The sequence below is a fragment of the Microcaecilia unicolor genome, chromosome 1, assembly GCF_901765095.1.
Source record: "Microcaecilia unicolor chromosome 1, aMicUni1.1, whole genome shotgun sequence".
Taxonomy (NCBI): Eukaryota; Metazoa; Chordata; class Amphibia; order Gymnophiona; family Siphonopidae; genus Microcaecilia; species Microcaecilia unicolor.
In genome coordinates, this window is record NC_044031.1 from 281,962,119 (window position 1) to 281,981,975 (window position 19,857).

Sequence of the window (19,857 nt, forward strand, 5' to 3'; positions counted from 1 at the left end):
ACCGCCAACTCCAGGCTCCGCCCTTTCTGCCTCGCCTCACCCCATGCTTGGAATAAACTCCCTGAGCCCATTCGCCAGGCCCCCTCCCTACCCATCTTCAAATCCTTGCTCAAAGCCCACCTCTTCAATGTCGCCTTCAGCACCTAACCACCATACCATACCATATTCAGGAAATCTAGACTGCCCCAACTTGACATTTCGTCCTTTAGATTGTAAGCTCCTTTGAGCAGGGACTGTCCTTCTTTGTTAAACTGTACAGCGCTGCGTAACCCTAGTAGCGCTCTAGAAATGTTAAGTACTAGTAGTAGAAACAGAATTTGTATCCCTACTAGATGATCTTCACAGAAACCGAGACATGGGATTTGCCTCAGTGTTATTACTGCTAGATTTCTCAGCAGCTTTTGACACTGTGGATCACGATATCATTCTAGCATAACTGGCAGAAACAGGTATCAATGGAATAGCACTTGTTTGGTTCAGATCCTATCTATCAGAGAGGCAACAGTCCATACTGCTTGGCAGCACCTCATCACCACCATGTGCACTGACCTGTGGGGTACCACAAAGATTGATACTGACACCTATTCTGTTCAATATCTACCTCAAACACTAGCTGAGCTCATTTTGTCAATGGACACTCAGTTCTACATCTACGCGGATAACATGCAGCTAATCATATCTACTGACTTACTCACAGCCCTGAATAAACTTACTACTGTCTGTCTAACATCAATTCAATAATGGGCTAAAAACAACAAACTTTGCATGAACCCAAGTAAAACCGAGCTTCTATAGGTCCCTAACACAAGTGTGCACATACCTGACATGAAAATATCTTTTGAGAAATAGGAACTCCATCTCAAATCACTAAGAATGCTGCAGCAAGACTAACAGAAGATTGTAAGTGATGTGACCACATCAGACCATTTTTGCAAAATCTTCACTGGCTACCAGTACAATATAGGGTTAAATTTAAAACTCTCTGTCTCATCTTCAAGGCCCTTAAAGGAAATGGCCCAGAGTACTTGAACAGGATCTTCTTCTACACACCTCCAAGGTCACTAGGGTTCTCCCAAGGAGTATCCCTAACTACACCCTCTCCAAAGGGCATCACATGATGTGATATCCACCAGCGAGCCTTCTCCAGAGTAGCCCCCACACTCTGGAATGCACTCCCTGAAGGTTTTGCTTAACAGAAGATTATCTCTATTTCAGGAAGCAGGTGAAAGCTTGGCTCTTCAACTAGGCTATTAATAGAAGAAGTAACTAACTTGCCAGTCACACATACACACAAGGAGCGATACCAGCTGCACGTACTATATCAGGACATGTTTATCTACTCCTACTCTAGCTAAGATAATATTCAAGCACCTTTCTGACTTTATGTGCAACTTTCTTCAAATTAGTCCCCTTATTTTCTTACTCTTGTTACTCTGTCTTATCTATATGTTCCATCTTTGCTTACACCCTATGCTGTCTATTAAGATGCTTTATTATGTACTAAATTGACATTGCAATGCAGCATACCATGTCATACTTTGTACTGTTGTTTGAATATTTTTACTGCTGTAATTGTCTATTGCTTATGTTTGACTTATTCTTGCTGTATATCACCTTAAGTGAATTCCTTCAAAAAGGCGGTAAATAAATCCTAATAAATAAAAAGGAGTAGTTGGGATACTGCTTGGAAAAGCCCTGAGCATTGTTCTAAATAACATATATTAAGACTTAGAAGGGAGAATACTGATGCTAGATCTTCAAGTGAGAGAAAGCAGGTGATACTGGTCACTATGTATGCCCCTAATGGGCAAAGGGGGTTCTTTGAGAGTGTGTGGGTAAACTGGTAGAGTTTCCTCAGGGCACCATAGTGCTAGGGAGAGATTTCAACATTGCCCTTAATCCTGCTAGAGATAGCACAGGACAGGATGGGCTAACCACAAAGAAGGCAAGGAAAAAGCTGGTCCACTTATTAGAAGACATACAGTGGTGGAAATAAGTATTTGATCCCTTGCTGATTTTGTAAGTTTGCCCACTGACAAAGACATGAGCAGCCCATAATTGAAGGGTAGGTTATTGGTAACAGTGAGAGATAGCACATCACAAATTAAATCCGGAAAATCACATTGTGGAAAGTATATGAATTTATTTGCATTCTGCAGAGGGAAATAAGTATTTGATCCCCCACCAACCAGTAAGAGATCTGGCCCCTACAGACCAGGTAGATGCTCCAAATCAACTCGTTACCTGCATGACAGACAGCTGTCGGCAATGGTCACCTGTATGAAAGACACCTGTCCACAGACTCAGTGAATCAGTCAGACTCTAACCTCTACAAAATGGCCAAGAGCAAGGAGCTGTCTAAGGATGTCAGGGACAAGATCATACACCTGCACAAGGCTGGAATGGGCTACAAAACCATCAGTAAGACGCTGGGCGAGAAGGAGACAACTGTTGGTGCCATAGTAAGAAAATGGAAGAAGTACAAAATGACTGTCAATCGACAAAGATCTGGGGCTCCACGCAAAATCTCACCTCGTGGGGTATCCTTGATCATGAGGAAGGTTAGAAATCAGCCTACAACTACAAGGGGGGAACTTGTCAATGATCTCAAGGCAGCTGGGACCACTGTCACCACGAAAACCATTGGTAACACATTACAACATAACGGATTGCAATCCTGCAGTGCCCGCAAGGTCCCCCTGCTCCGGAAGGCACATGTGACGGCCCGTCTGAAGTTTGCCAGTGAACACCTGGATGATGCCGAGAGTGATTGGGAGAAGGTGCTGGGGTCAGATGAGACAAAAATTGAGCTCTTTGGCATGAACTCAACTCGCCGTGTTTGGAGGAAGAGAAATGCTGCCTATGACCCAAAGAACACCGTCCCCACTGTCAAGCATGGAGGTGGAAATGTTATGTTTTGGGGGTGTTTCTCTGCTAAGGGCACAGGACTACTTCACCGCATCAATGGGAGAATGGATGGGGCCATGTACCGTACAATTCTGAGTGACAACCTCCTTCCCTCCGCCAGGGCCTTAAAAATGGGTCGTGGCTGGGTCTTCCAGCACGACAATGACCCAAAACATACAGCCAAGGCAACAAAGGAGTGGCTCAGGAAGAAGCACATTAGGGTCATGGAGTGGCCTAGCCAGTCACCAGACCTTAATCCCATTGAAAACTTATGGAGGGAGCTGAAGCTGCGAGTTGCCAAGCGACAGCCCAGAACTCTTAATGATTTAGAGATGATCTGCAAAGAGGAGTGGACCAAAATTCCTCCTGACATGTGTGCAAACCTCATCATCAACTACAGAAGACGTCTGACCGCTGTGCTTGCCAACAAGGGTTTTGCCACCAAGTATTAGGTCTTGTTTGCCAGAGGGATCAAATACTTATTTCCCTCTGCAGAATGCAAATAAATTCATATACTTTCCACAATGTGATTTTCCGGATTTAATTTGTGATGTGCTATCTCTCACTGTTACCAATAACCTACCCTTCAATTATGGGCTGCTCATGTCTTTGTCAGTGGGCAAACTTACAAAATCAGCAAGGGATCAAATACTTATTTCCACCACTGTAGATGGTGTGGATATATGGAGAATGCGGAATCCACACAGAAGGGATTACATTTTTTACTCTCATGCACACCACTTCTATCCTTGAATTAATATTAGGATTTATCGCCTTTTTGAAGGAATTCACTCAAAGCGGTATGTTCATCTGCATGAAGGATTTGGCACTGGGAGTGCAGAAGTGTGGAACAGATCCCATACTATGGTCTAATCATGCTCCTATTTGGGTTTCTCTAGGCTAGGGACCTGGCAAGGCTAGGGTTAAATATTGGAGGCTTAATGACAGCCTGTTAGATGATCCAGAATAGGTTAAAGTTAGAGAGGGACATACAGGAATATTCTGGGGAGGCAGTCCCAATTAGTGTCTGGAAAGCCTTAAAAGTAGTATTAAGGGGGAACTGATAAGCATAGCAGCCTATAAAAAGAGGCAGAGAGTGGAGTTAGACAATAGCCTGTACACAGCTTTAAGAAGGTTGGAGCTAACTCATAAGCAGAGGCCTTGGGATACAAAGGTGTGGAGAGAGTTGTTAGAGGCAAGAAAATAGTCACAGGACCTGCATATGCAGAAACTTCAATATCAGCTGAAAAGAACTGAGCAGAAATATTTGCTTTTACATGAGATAAATTAGGCATGCAAGTTATAGAATAGAAGTGTAGGGCAGATTTGCGTGTTAACTACTAATGACTGCCAACTAGCACTTGTTAACGCCAATAATTGATTGTTATTGCCTATTTAACCAATTAGTTTATGGGCAGATCTGTGATCCACGCTCAAAATTGCATACTCAACTTTGGACGATCTATACAGAATCTGGGGGACAGAGACCCTATCACTGTCTAATGTTGGAAGTGCTAATCCTGAGGGCTACATGGCTAAGAACAGAGAAGTAGATAACCTGTCACCTTGCAAGTCCACAAGTAGAAAAACTTCTCCACTCACCTTGACCGAGTTGAGGTAAATCAGAACATCTTCAAACTGTCTGAGCAAGAAGAAGCAAGAGGCCATGCACTGTCGCCCAGGGATTGTATCTGCAGAAGGGAACACACAGTCATTCACCATAATGGTCTTTATTTGAAAGATATACTGCTCAAAGCTAAAGGCCTACTGTCAGAATAGCCAAGTTCTTAATCAGACAGTCTAACACCCTGCAGTGCAGATATTCAAGATTATTATAGGTAGTCTGGTACAGTGAGTGGCTTTAATATACTATTAAAGATAAATGTACAGCCACAGTAATTCATACATAAAAATGTATTGTGGTGCAGCTGTTATGAATCATATCTGCAAACTAAGTGGGTTGTAGTCGTTTTACCTCTATTTCTCCTATTTTGAAGCAACTTCACTGGCTTCCTATAGAATATAAGATCAGATTTAAAATGTTGTGTACTGTTTTTAAGGTTTTAACGAAACAGGTATCTGTGATTGTTGCTACTAGTTTGCACATTTACCAGCCACCACGAATATTAAAATCTGAGAATAAAGTTCTGTTGGAAGTTCCATCATAGTATGTTATCAGATTGGAAGAATATCGATCATCTATATTTTATATTGTTGGTCTTCTGTTATGGAAATCATTGCCATTCAGAATGAGAGGTCAAAATCTGGATCATTTAAAAAGGACAATTCTATTCTAAAAGGCATATCAAGCAGTTTAGGTTTGAAATCAAACTGTTTTAAGGAAAAGCTCAGGATCTTTTATGTTTAAATCATCTTTATTAAACTGGTGCAGATATGTACAAGCATGACTTTTGAAAATAAAACAAGATCCCAACGTCCAAAACAGGTAAACATTCTTTGAAATTATTCTTGTCCAAAACATTAATAATCCCCATCCTTCCTCTGTCCCCCATCCACATACCAGCTACCCCTCCTCCCTCCCTCCCTTAGACTATCGTGCATAGTATTAAATATCATTGTAAGAAACATATCAGTCTCCAAAAGTTGCAATTATTATGGCTGGTTCAGCAGCTGGCTTCTCACCTTGGGGTGCAGGATATCCCACAAGCGCTCACAGATACGTTGAAAGGCCTCTCCCTTTCTGGAAGTAATGTCCTTGATATCAAAGCGTTCCAGTTTAAGTAAGTCAATCATGTGTGTGCGCCACATTGTGGAAGTGGGGCCACTATGTTGTCTCCAGCAAAGCAATATACATTTCTGGCCAATCAAAATTGCACGATGCAAGAAGTGTTTAAATCCTACCAGGGCAGGTGTCTGATAGTGAAATACATTTAACAACATTAATGGACTCTGCATCACTCGTTGATTCAACAGTCCATTTATGCTTTGCAAAATCTGTGACCAAAATTTTTAACAAATGAACATGTCCAAAACATATGACTTAAATTTGCAGAGTTCTGATTACACTTTGGGCAGTTCCCGTTAGTTCCTAATGAAGCTCGATACGCTCTGAGTGGTGAGATGTAAAGCCTCAATGCAAATTTATATTGTAGTTCCCAATATCGAACGAAAGAAGACGGTCTCTGAATGCCCATAACAAAATTTTGAAACTGTTCCACTGTTACTTCCTCTGCCAATTCCATAGACCATGCCTGGGTGAACTGACTGTAATCCAAATCTTCTGTGGAGTCCAACAGGTATCGGTGATGAAAGCATAAGGGTACCACTGTTTGTGCTCCCAGAGTCAAAGCTGTATTCAAAGTGTCCTGCACATCTTCCGTCAAGTTCTTCCAACCTAATGCTCTAGTATAACATCGCAGTTGCAGGTATGCAAATATGTCGGTAGGTGGCTAGTTGTGCTCTCGCTACAACCCTGCAAACAATTTCAATTTGCCTTACTCATCCAGTAGTTGAACCAAGTATTTTATTCCTGCTTGCCTCCACCAGGCAAACACTGGTGATGTGGTGCCTGCCGGAAAATCTGGGTTATGGAATAGAGATAAATAAGGTGTGGCTGCAGCGAAGAAGTGATGACACCTACACAGCCATCGCCCAGTTGCTCTTGCTGAAAGTAGAAGAGGATTTTGATGCAATGCAGAGTCTGTCTTTCCGGGAGTGGTGTGCAATAGCCAACTGATGTGTGCTTTGGGAGACATGTGTGACTCCATGTGTACATTAGAAAGTGTACCCAGCTGGGTGAACCAATCATTTATATGTCTCATAGAACAGGCTATTTACAAATATTGTATACTGAGCAATCCCATACCTCCATGGGCCTTCAGCTTTTGCAATACTGCAATGGACAGTCTAGGTCGCTTCCGTCTCCATAGGAACCCCTGAATTGCTGCATTCAATAAACATTCTTCCTTCTGTTTTAAGTACAGTGGTAACATTTGGAACAGATAAAGCCAGCGGGGGGGGGGGGGGGCTAATACCATGTTAAACCAGGATATCCTCCCTAATAGGGAAAGTGGACTCTCTGTCCAAAGCAGCAACACTCGCTTAGTCTCCTTTAACAAAGGTAGCACATTCTTGTCATATAGTTGCGATAAATCCCTTGTTACATTAACTCCTAGATACTTAATTTGGTGAGAGGCCCACTGAAAAGGAAAATCCCCTGCCCACTGCTCCTTAATGGAGTCTGCTGAAGGAAGTGCCACTGATTTAGCCAAATTTAGGTGGAAGCCGGACAATGCACCATACTGCCCAATCTCTTGCATTGCCAGTGGAAGGACTTTCGTGGTTCTTTCAATATTAAAAGCAGATCATCTGCATAAGCTAATATTTTAATTGAGTGGCCATTCACTTCTGCCCCTGATATCTCTTTCTCCACCTGTATCCTACACAAAAGGGGTTCCAACGAGAGGAGAAACAACAATGGAGAAACGGACATCCTTGACGAGTGCCTCTACCTATAGGAAATTCCTCAGTCTTTATACCATTTACCAAAACCGCCGCCCTGGGAGATGAGTACAATGTCATGAATGCCTGTAGATACCACCCTTGCAGGCCTACCCAGCGTAAGGTCTGAAATAAAAAGGGCCGCCACACCCAATCAAATGCATGTTCTGAATCTAAGCTGGCAATTAAATAAGGGGATCCCATATCTCGTCCCCAAAGTAGTGCCTGAAGTAGATTTTGCTCATTAAGCACCGATTGTTGGCCTCGTATGAATACCACTTGCTGCTTTTGTATTATTTGGGGTACTACGGGTGCTAGTCTCTCCACCAAGATCCTTGACAAAAATTTTACATCTACATTAATCAACGATATTGGCCGATAAGACTCTGGTCTCGTTTGTTCCCGCCCTTGTTTAGGTATCAAACTGACAAGTGCCACGTTAGCTTAAAGTGGGAAGTTACTCCTCTCAATTACTACCTCATAAAAATCAGTTAATGGTCCCACCAGCTACACCTGAAGCATTTTGTAGAACTCACTCGAAAATCCATCCGCTCCCGGTACCGAATAAAGTTTTAGTTTCCGAATGGCTTTTTGCAATTCCTGCGCCGACAGTGGTAAGTTAAGAGACTCCACTGCCTCAGGGGGAGCCTAGGCATCCTTGCATTACAAAGATATTTCTGTATTGCTTCTTTAGGCAGTGTATCCCCTCCTCCGGCTGCATATAGTGTTAAAATGCTGCCTAAATATTTCTGCAAGTATCTCTTGTTTTTTCGTAACTACACCATTCTGATCGCGTAAAGCTGGAATATAACGCGACTTTCTGCTCCTTTTCACTATATTGACTAGCATTCGCCCTGTTCTCTCTCCAAACTTGTGTAATTTATATTTGCAGTATAGTAAGGATCTCGTTGTTCGCTCATGCAACAAATTATTCAGCTCTACCTTCGTGGCAGTGAGAGTTTCACATATGGCAGCTTTGGGTTGCTGAATGTAACGCTGTTTTAGGGTTCTTACCTTACACTCAATATCTATGATGCTTCTCGCCATTTGTCTATTTCTGTTGCTAACAAATGCAATTATTTCTTCCCAAAGGACTACTTTTGCCATGGACCAGAATAATATGGGATCATCCATGTGTTGTCTGTTTGTTGTAACAAAATCCTGCCATTTGGCTGCTAAGTATTTATCAAAATCTTTGGACGAAAATAGATATGCCAGAAACCTTCAACTGGCATCTGCTGAAAGTGCTGTGCCACTTCCATATCTACCCACACCATGGCATGATCCGATATTTCCTCTGGGCCAATTACTGCGGATGCCACCTGAGAGAACAGTTCCTGTGACATGAAAATATAATCTAAATGTGACAATGTATGATATGCCCTCAAAGTGTGTGTATAATCCATTTCCTCTGGGTGCAATAAGCACCATGGGTCCACTAACCCTAGTGCCAAACAAAACATTTCAAGTATTGACTGGGACGCTGGTGTTCGACAATGTTGAGGGTTCGACCGATCTAAATTGGGGTCAAAGACCATGTTCATATCCCCTGATACAATTAATGGTAAATTTGCATATTGTTGGCAAATGGCAACAAGGATAAAAGGTGCGATCTGGAACTGTCGGCGCGCGTAAACCGCCACCAGCACCATTTCCCTACCTTGCAAGTTAAGTTGAACTCCCATGTATCTTCCCTCTCTATCCTTAAACAACTTGCCTTGGCATGCCAACGATTTATGTATGAGTATTGCTACTCCACCCCGACGACTGGTTGCAGGGGAACAGTGCACACTTCCCACCCATTGGCGTTGCAGTTTTAAGTGCTCTTCTGCCGAAAGCCTGGTCTCTTGCAAACACACTATATCTGTTTTTTGTCTATTTAAAGCCGTTATTATTTTTGCTCTCTTAACAAGGATCTTTTATAAATATCTGAGAGGAAAGATTTGACCAGTCTTAATTTTAATGTTATGTTTGTATCTTTTAATTACGTATGTTAACAGATGTAATCCGCCTAGAAGCATAGGATTGTGCAGAATATAAATGCTTAAACAGATAAATAAAAGGGTTATCCAAAGAGGAAAGCAGAAGTAGGCATTCAGTCCCAGTGAAATGAACTGGCATGCTGGGTCACAGTTCAGCAACTTCTTATTCATTCTTTCCAACCCAAGAAAAGTTTGAAAGAATTATAAAAAAGTAATTGAGAAACCTTTGACTATCTACCTGTCTAGGAACAAAATAACTCTTATAAAATTTAACAGAATGGGATGAAACTTGGCATATGGGGAAAACCGGTAAAAAGACACAACACGTTTGAAAATGGGCCAAATTGGACTGGGGTCCAGGAGAAATAAGCTTCATCCACACAAAAATAAATAAATAAATAAATAAATGGCCAAATGCATTTCTATAGAAGATAAAGTTCCAGTTGTTGCAACAAAGAAACTTACTTACAGTGAGGCAAAGCAATTACAGAATTCTTCCTCTGAAATTGTCTCTCCCTGTTCTCTACTGTTCTAAATAACCCTCTCCGCAACTGTTTCACTATCCAAAACTACCCCCCTTTAGCTCCCTCACCCCCATAAACTGCCCCAACTACTATATCTTCCCACAACCCCACAAACTGTTCCAATCCTGAAACTTATCCAATCCCACAAAGTGGGGGGGGGGGGGGGGGGGAACTCTATAAATGGGCACCTGCTTTTAAGCACTCCAATGCTACGCGTGAAAGCCTATTCTGTAACTGCATCTAGGCGCTCAGATTCCTTCATATTGTTGTAACCCAGCACTGGCGCCACAGACCAGGTGCAACTGTGGTCATGAAAATGCAGCAGGAGCACATGTAAAATGAAGATACATACCTGTAACCGGTATTCTCTAAGGACAGCAGGATGGACATCATCACGCATGGGTTGTCGTCCGCGAGGGCCCAGGAGCTCCGGAGGTCAAAACAAAAACTTTTGAAAATTCTAGAAGCGACGTGGCGTGCGGGGACAACGCACCGCGCATGTGCGAGTGACTTCCCGTCGGCGACGCCTGCTCGCTTCCCTCAGTTATATGGAAAGCAAACGAAAAGAAGAAGAACAACTCCAAAGGGGAGGAGGGTGGGTTGTGATGATGTCCAGCCTGCTGTCCTCTGAGAATACCTGCTACAGCTATGTATCTTCATTTTCTCCAAGGACAAGAACGCTGGACATCATCACACATGGGGTATCACTAGCATCCAGGCTCACTCAAAACAATGAACATAGGTCAACTGGGCCTCGCAACTGCGAGGACCTAACTGAGATTGACCTGAAAAAACAAACACAACTAAGTGAGAGTGTAGCCTGGAACAGAACAGAAATGGGCCTAGGAGGGTGGAGTTGGATTCTAAACCCCAAACAGATTCTGTAACACCGACTGCCCAAACTGACTGTCGCGTCGGGTATCCTGCTGAAGGCAGTAGTGAGATGTGAATGTGTGGACAGATGACCACGTTGCAGCCTTGTAAATTTCTTCAATGGAGGCTGACTATGTGAGCCACTGACGTAGCCATGGCTCTAACACTGTGAGCCGTGACATGGCCCTCTAAAGTCAACCCAGCATGGGCATAAGTGAAGGAAATGCAATCTGCTAGCCAATTGGAGATGGTGCGTTTTCCGATGGCAACTCCCATCATATTGGGATCAAAAGAAACAAACAACTGGGCGGACTGTCGATAGGGCTTTGTCCGCTCCACGTAAAAGGCCAATGCTCTCTTACAGTCCAAGGTGTGCAACTTGTCCTCACCAGGGCGGGTGTGTGGACGGGGAAAGAATGTTGGCAAGATAATTGACTGATTCAGATGGAACTCCGACACCACCTTCGACAAGAACTTAGGATGAGTGTGGAGGACTACTCTGTTATGATGAAATTTAATATAAGGCGCATGGACTACCAGGGCTTGGAGCTCACTGACTCTACGAGCTGAAGTAACAGCCACCAAGAAAATGAGCTTCCAGGTCAAATACTTCAGATGGCAGGAATGCAGTGGCTCAAAAGGAGCTTTCATCAGTGGGTGAGAACGATGTTGAGGACCCATGACACTGGTGGAGGTTTGACAGGGGGCTTTGACAAAAGCAAACCTCTCATGAAGCGAACTCCTAAAGGCTGTCCGGAGATAGGCTGGCCCTCTACACGTTGATGATAAGCACTGATTGCACTAAGACGGACTCTTACTGAGTTAGTCTTAAGACCACACTCTGATAAGTGTAGAAGGTATTCAAGCAGGGTTCGTGTAGGACAAGAAAAAGGATCTAGGGCCTTGCTGTCACACCAGACGGCAAACCTCCTCCATTTAAAAGAATAACTCCTTTTCGTGGAATCTTTCCTGGAAGCAAGCAAGACTCGGGAGACAGCCTCTGAAAGACCTAAAGAGGCAACTTCTAAGTTCTCAACATCCAGGCCGTGAGAGCTAGAGACTGGAGGTTGGGATGTAGAAGTGACCCCTCGTTCTGAGTGATGAGGGTCGGAAAACACTCGAATCTTCACGGTTCTTCGGAGGAGAAGTCCAGAAGAAGAGGGAACCAGATCTGATGGGGCCAGAAAGGTGCTATCAGAATCATGGTTCCGTGGTCTTGCTTGAGTTTCAGCAAAGTCTTCGCTACTAGAGGTACGGGAGGATACGCATACAGAAGGCCTGTTCCCCAATGTAGGAGAAAGGCATCTGATGCTAGTCTGTCATGGGCCTGAAGCCTGGAACAGAACTGAGGGACCTTGTGATTGGTCTGAGTGGCAAAAAGATCCACCGAAGGGGTGCCCCATGCTTGGAAGATCTTGCGGGCTACTCCCATGTTCAGTGACCACTCACTGTCGGCCAGACTGTTGTTTACGCCTGCCAGATAAGTGGCTTGCAGAAACATGTCATGACGGTGCGCCCAAAACCACGTCTGTACGGCTTCCTGACACAGAGGGCGAAATCCGGTGCCCCTGCTTGTTGGTGTAATAATTAGCAACCTGATGGTCTGTCTGAATTAAAATGATTTGGTTGGACAGCCGATCTCTGAAAGCCCTTAGAGCGTTCCAGATTGCTCGCAGTTCCAGGAGGTTGATCTGAAGACCTTTTTCCTGAAAGGACCAAGCTCCTTGAGTGTGAAGCCCATCTACACGAGCTCTCCACCCCAGGAGGGATGCATCTGTCGCCAGCACTTATTGTGGCTAAGGAATTTGGAATGGACGTCCCAAGGTCAAATTGGATCGACTCATTCACCACTGAAGGGAATTCCGAAAGTTGGTGGGCAGTTGGATTACATCCTCTAGATCCTCCGCAGTTTGATACCACTGGACCACTGGGAAGCTGATCTCATATGTAGATGTGCCATGGGAGTTACATGAACTGTGGAGGCCATGTGCCCCAGAAGTCTCAACATCTGCCGAGTCATGATCTGTTGAGACGCTTGAACCATTGACAGGAGGTTGACTGTCCTTGAGTCGGGAAGATAAGCTCGAGCTGTCTTTGTGTTCAACAGAGCCCCAATGAATTCGAACTTCTGTACTGGGGTGAGATGGGACTTGGAGTAATTGATCACGAAACCCAGTAGCTCTAGCACCTGAATAGTCATTTGCATGGACTGCAGAGCGCCTGCCTCCGAGGTGCTCTTCACCAGCCAATCGTCGAGATAAGGGAACACATGCACTCCCAGTCTGAGTAGCGACGCTGCAACTACCGCCAGACACTTTGTAAACACTCTGGGTGCAGACGCCAAACCAAAAGGCAATACAAGATATTGAAAGTGCTGAGTTCCAAGCTGAAACCGAAGATACTTCCTGTGTGCTGGACGTATCGAGATATGTGTGTAAGAATCCTTTAAGTCCAGAGAGCATAGCCAATCGTTCTCTTGAATCATGGGAAGGAGGGTGCACAGAGAAACCATCCTGAACTTTTCTCGGACTAGGAATTTGTTCAGGGCCCTTAGATCTAGGATGGGACGCATCCCCCCAGTCTTTTTCTGCACAAGGAAGTACCTGGAATAGAATCCCAGCCCTTCTTCCCCTGGTGGAACGGGTTTGACCGCTTGAGCCTTTAGAAGGGCGGAGAGTTCCTCTGCAAGTACCTGTTTGTGCTGGGAGCTGTAAGAATGAGCTCCCGGTGGGCAATTTGAAGGTTTGGATTCAAGATTGAGGGTGTATCCTAACCGGACTATTTGAAGAACCCACCGGTCGGAGGTTATTAGAGGCCACCTTTGGTGAAAAAATATCAAAAGTCATCCAGTACGGACACTTTTATTGAGGCTATGCTTAACTGGAGCTAGTCAAAAGCCCGTCCCTTGCTTTTGGCTGGGGAGCAGTATGGGCCTTAGACGCACGCTGTTGACAAGAACAAGTGCGCTGGGGCTGAGCCTGGGCAGGCTGCCAAGAAGCTGGAGTGTACCTACGCCTAGGATAGGAATAGGGAGCACTCCTCTTCCCCCCAAAATACCTCCTAGATGAGGAGGCAGTAGCAGAAGGCACCCGATGGGAGAGAGAATCCATAGCATCATTATGCTTCTTGATCTGATCAACAAGAGCCTCTACTTTTTCACCAAAAAGGTTGTGTGTCCCCCCCCCCGGCAAGGAACATCCGCTATTCACTGCTGGACAGAATGATCCAGGTCAGAGACACGCAGCCATGAGAGTCTGTGCATCATTATACCCTGAGCAGCGATCCTGGATGCTACATCAAAAGTGTCAAATGTACACCTGGCCAGGAACTTTCGACACGCCTTCTGCTGCCTAACCACCTGGCGAAAAGGCTCAGCCTGCTCCGGAGGGAGGGCATCAACCAAGCTGGACAACCAAGCTGGACAGTTGCCTCACCATGTGGACGCTCGTGAACAGCTGGTATGACTGAATTCTGGTGGCAAGCACAGCGGCCTAATACGTCTTCCTCCCACAAGAATCCAAGGTCCTATATTCTCTGCCTGGAGGCACCGAGGCAGTCTCTAGTACTCTTGGCTCTCTTGAGGGCGGAGTCCACCACAATGGAATTGTGGGGTAACTGAGACCTCATCAACCCAGGTTCACCGTGGATCCGATACTGGGATTCAGCTTTCTTCGGGACCACAGGGCCAGACAGAGGGGCTGACTAGTTTCGCATAAGAGCTTCCTTCAGGAACTTATGCAGAGGAACTATCACAGCCTCTTTAGGTGGAGAAGAATAATCCAGGACCTTGAGCATCTCAGCCCTGGGCTCATCCTCAACCTCCACAGGAAAGGGAATAGCCATAGCCACTTCCTGGACAAAAGAGGAAAAAGACAGACTCTCCGGTGGAGATAGTCTCCTCTCTGGCGGAGGGGAAGGATCAGAGGGAATCCGAAAGGACTCATCAGAAGAAAAGTACCTGGGATCTTCCTCTGACTCCCACGAATGCTCCTGCTCAGTGTCGGATAAAACCTGTTTCAAGGTACTTCGACACTGAACCTGCCTCGATGCCGAGGAACGATGTCCTCTATGGCGATGTCCGACTGCAGCGAAGCTCCTTCCACTGACATCGAAGGGGAGTCGACCTGGGTGGTAGATGACGCTGATGCCGCAGGCAACACCGCAGTCGGAGGCACAAGCACCCCCGACACCGAAGCTGACTGACGTAGCAGTCCCTCCAGAAGTTCTGGAAACAAGGCCCAGATGCGCTTGTCAAGAGCCGCCATTGGAGAAGGCTGCAGGGTCGGTGGAACAGGCTGTGTCAGAATCTGTGGAGGCTCGGGAGCAGGCATCAGGCTGCTGGGAGACCGACGCATCGGCACCTCCTGTATCAAGCGGGTGCGATCCTCTCGGCACCAACGCTTCTCGGGTGCTGACTCTCTCGACACCCCGGAGCTCCCGGTACTATGTGTCGAAGGACAACAACTGTGGTGCTTCTTCGCCTTCGCTCAATGCCCATCATCGAGACTCCTCGGTACTGATGAGGAGGACGTGAAATCCTCAGGTCTCCTCAGGGCCGGGTCAAACGAAGGTCGGTCCCAGGGGGCCTGCATAACAGGTGGCCTTGAGGCAGGTGGAGACCCACTCGACGCCTCACTGCTCCCAGCGTGAGTTGGTCTCTCAGCAGCCATTACCTCTGCTCCCGATGTCGATGCTCCTCTCGATGTCGAAGGACCAGACCGAGCCCCGAAAAGCTTTTCTAATTGGGCTTCTCGAGACGCTTGGGTCCGTTTCTTCATACGAAGACACAAACCACAAGTAGCTGGGCTATGGTCGGGCCCAAGGCACTGGATACACCAGGTGTGGGTATTGGTACCTGAAATGGTCCGGTTGCACCGAGTACAACGTTTGAAGCCACTGGGTGTCTTTGATGACATGGAAGGAAAAACGGCTTCAGCGAAAAAGACGCGATTGTGCCTGTTAAGAGAAAAAAGGGCACAGAAAAGAAGAGAATAACCCAGCCGCGTTGAAAACAAAGGAAACTTTAAAAGGGGACAAAAGTAAAAGAAACTACGGGATTTTTTTTTTTAACTGTAGAATTGAAATAAAATCCTATATAATAAAAAGCACCTCCAACGTTCTGAAGCTGGCTGCGTGGACAAAATCCTTGAAGCGTTCGTGGTCCTGCAGCTATCTCCTGACATGATGACGTCTCCCACTCCCGGAAGCGTCACGAACAACTGTGCCCAATCACAAAATAGCAGCGCTGCAGTACCAGCCAACAACAACGGACTAAAAAAAAAAAAACCTGCAAAAACCGGGCGAACTTCTTCAATCGACGAACGAACAACAGCGCTCCAAAAAAACAGATGTCAAGACACAACCACACACGAACAGCGCTCCAAAAAACCGGTCGAGTATGTGCCATAAAAGACGGGGGGTTAACTTCTGTGGCTTCACGGTTTTCCCAATGCGTACTGCAGAACACCAGCGGAGGGGGTATGGCGGAGGGGCTCCTTTCTGCCGATCGGGGTATGGCGGACGACCTATAGCACACATTGTAGTCGTGTCCTTCGGTACTCCAGCCTTCCGATGTCATCGGTTTCGGTTACCATTTTCACAGGATTCCCCACTGCCACAATACATCACTGGGCCAAATACAAAAACTGATGCAAGCACGCAGCATATTACAATGCTTTCACTGCGCCGGCACATCACTGGGGCACCCAAATAATAAAAAAAAAACAACAAAAAGTGGAGGTGACACGCTAACAAGAACGGAGGGTATTACATTGCTCTCACTGCGCCGGAACATCACTGGGCCCGCCAAATAACAAACAAACAAACAAAAAAACGTTCTGCAATGCAAACAATAACGGAAGGTCTTACACTGCGGCCATTACTTACTTTCCCTTCCCTTAACAATTTCACTGCACTCATGAGAAGGTTGCCTGCACTACACGACAATCTCCTGTACAGGGTACTACTGCTTACTAATACAAGCTGAGTATTAAAACAAACAAAAAAAAAAAAACGACTGCTATGTTCTGAAACAAACTGGAACTGGGAGGGGGGGGCAGGACCCTGGCACTGGGAGGGAGGGGGGCCACCATGGCACTGGAAGGGAGGGAGGGAGGAGGCCGGCCCACCCTGGCAATGGGAGGGAGGGGGGAAGACTCTACAACTAGGAGGCAGGGAGGGAGGAGGCCGGGCCACCCTGGTACTGGGAGGGGGGATGGCCACCCTATAACTCACAGCGACGGGGGGAGCAAAACCCTGGGACTGGGAGGGAGGGGGCCCCCTAGAACTGGATGGGAGGGGCCAGCCCCCTGGAACTGGAAGGGAGGGGGCGGAGGCCCACTGGAACTGGAAGGGAGGGGGCCCCCTGGCACACACTCTCATTCTTACACACCCACTCTCTCTCACACAGACACACTTGCACCCTGTCTCATTCTGTCACACACACACACTCACACACACATTCACTCTCTCTCTATCACACACACACTCTCGCACACACTGTAAAACATACACACTCCGAGGAAAACCTTGCTAGCGCCCGTTTCATTTCTGTCTGAAACGGGCCTTTTTTCCTAGTAAGTAAAATAAAGCGAAAAGCCAAAAAACTTGCGAAGACTCTTTCCTGGGCCTGAGAGGAGCACAGAAAAACTATACCGCACCTCAACGCGGAGAAAAGAAAACTGAGGCATGCTCATGTGACGGGAAGTCATCCGCGCATGCGCAGTGCACGCGCCAGAAGGCTTTTAATTTTTGCTGGTGAAAATTTGCCGTTTCCTGGGCCGATGCGGACATCGACCCACATGTGAGAACAAGCAGCCTGCTTGTCCTCGGAGAATGTAAAATAGCTCTCCAAAAAACTAACTTTGGACAACCCCAGAAAGCATGAAAAAAAGAATTATGGCCTTGATGATACTTTTGACAAATTGGAGTCTCTATCCCCCCTACTTTAAATGCTCTTGTGTAAAATAAGTTCTATGTAGTGTTCGAAACTGACACTCCCGTAGCCGGTTAAATGGTTTTGAATATTCGGGGGGGGGGGGGGGGGGGGGTAATTTCAAATGTAAAATATGTTTTTTTGTTTTGCAACCTTCTGCCCAGCCCCTAAATCTAGCCCTTATTATACTGACCACTAAAGTGCACAACCGGTGGTAATTCTATGAAGTGGGCACTAATATTTACATACCTCTTACATGTGTAAATGATTACAATAATGGCATATATACAGGCATATGTGCACATATATGTGCAAATACCAAAATTCTGTCTAAGCATTATTTGGGTAAATACACATGCATCTAACATAGCATGTATTTTATAGGTGGGCATATATAGGTGGAGTCTGGGCGGAGCATGAGCAGGAATCACATTTATGCATAAAATAGTACAGAATACTATATTATAGACACATATGCACTACATACCCTTTATCATGCTTTTGTTAGATCACAACTTGACCAACTTCCGCAAACTACTGAAAACGTATCTCTTTGACAACATATATCATAAAGATCAACACATATAACTGCATTATCTCTAATATATCCAGAAATGCTCTTTAATGTCTTTTGCTTTAAAATCATCATGTATTTCACGTATCTCTAATATATCCAGAAATGCTCTTTAATGTCTTTTGCTTTAAAATCATCATGTATTTCACCACCATGTAACCCAAAACCCTCTGTTAAACCAATTGTATGTTCTCTTCTACCTCCATCACCCTTGAAGAATTGTAAGCCACATTGAGCCTGCAAAGAGGTGGGATAGAGTAGTTACTTACCTGTAACAGGTGTTCTCCGAAGACAGCAGGCTGCATATTCTCACAAGTGGGTGACGCCACGTCGGCCCCGGAGGATTTTAAAGCAAAATCTAAAAATCTCTTTTACGGCATTCCGTCGCGCGAGCGATCGCACTGCGCATGTGCGCACACCTCTTCCCGCTCGCTGTGTGGACACGCCCCTCAGTTAAATCCAAAAGATGGAGGAGACAACTCCAAAAGGGGAGGTGGGAGGGTTTGTGAGAATATGCAGCCTGCTGTCTTCGGAGAACACCTGTTACAGGTAAGTAACTACTCTTTCTCCAAAGACAAGCAGGCTGATATTCTCACAAGTGGGGTATCCCTAGCTTCCAGGCTTACACAACACAACAAACAGTGGTCAATTGAGTCTCGTAACGGCGAGGCCAGAATAAAAATTGACCTGAAAAGAAGAAACATCTAAATGAGTGTAGCCTGGAACAGAACAACAATGGGCCTAGGAGGGTTGGAGTTAGATTCTAAACCCCAAAGAAGTTCTGCAGCCCTGACTGCCCAAACCGACTGATGCGTCGGCTATCCTGCTGAAGGCAGTAGTGAGATGTGAATGTGTGGACTGCTGACCACGCCGCAGCTTTGCAGATCTCTTCAATAGTGACTGATCTTAGATGAGCCACCGACTCAGCCATGGCTCTAATTTTGTGAGCCGTGACATGGCCCTCTAGAGTCAGTCCAGCTTGGACAAAAATGAAGGAGATGCAATCTGCTAGCCAAGAAGAAATGATGCGGTTTCCGACAGCAACTGGCATTAAAAGAAATAAACAACTGGGCGGACCGTCCGAGGGAGCTCGTCTGCTCCACGCAAAAAGTGCGCAGCTTGCTTTCGCCAGGGCTTGTAAGATGAGGGAGAAAGAATGTTGGCAAGACAATTGACTGGAAAAAAAAAATAAAGAACACCCAAAAGGGTAAAATAAAAAAAGAGATTTTACTCCGAGGACCTGAAGAAAACACGAAGCACTAACGAACTCCGTGTCTCCTCAGACACGGAAAAAGAAAAACTGAGGGGCGTGTCCGCACAGTGAGCGGGAAGAGGTGTGCGCACATGCGCAGTGCGATCGCTCGCGCGACGGAACGCTGTAAAAGAGATTTTTAGATTTTGCTTTAAAATCCTCCGGGGCCGACGTGGCGTCACCCACTTGTGAGAATATCAGCCTGCTTGTCTTTGGAGAATGTGGGATACAAATGCAATAAATATAAATAAATATAATATTATTGCAGTGCTATCTATGATGGTATTTCCCATTCTAATTTAAAAATGACTGTAAAATATGGTCATGTGCTTTCTTTGTAACTCCAAAAA

General features: G+C 45.6%; 1 protein-coding gene across 2 annotated transcripts in view; it reads right to left on the reverse strand.

Moving 5' to 3' along the window:
- TTC26 (tetratricopeptide repeat domain 26) overlaps positions 1-19,857 on the reverse strand; it is a 391,044-nt gene that overhangs the window by 79,991 nt on the left and 291,196 nt on the right. For both annotated transcript variants that reach the window (XM_030207127.1, XM_030207135.1), the window contains one exon: positions 4,510-4,598. In XM_030207127.1, coding sequence (XP_030062987.1) covers positions 4,510-4,598 — 89 coding nt within the window. The remainder of the gene's footprint in view (positions 1-4,509; positions 4,599-19,857) is intronic.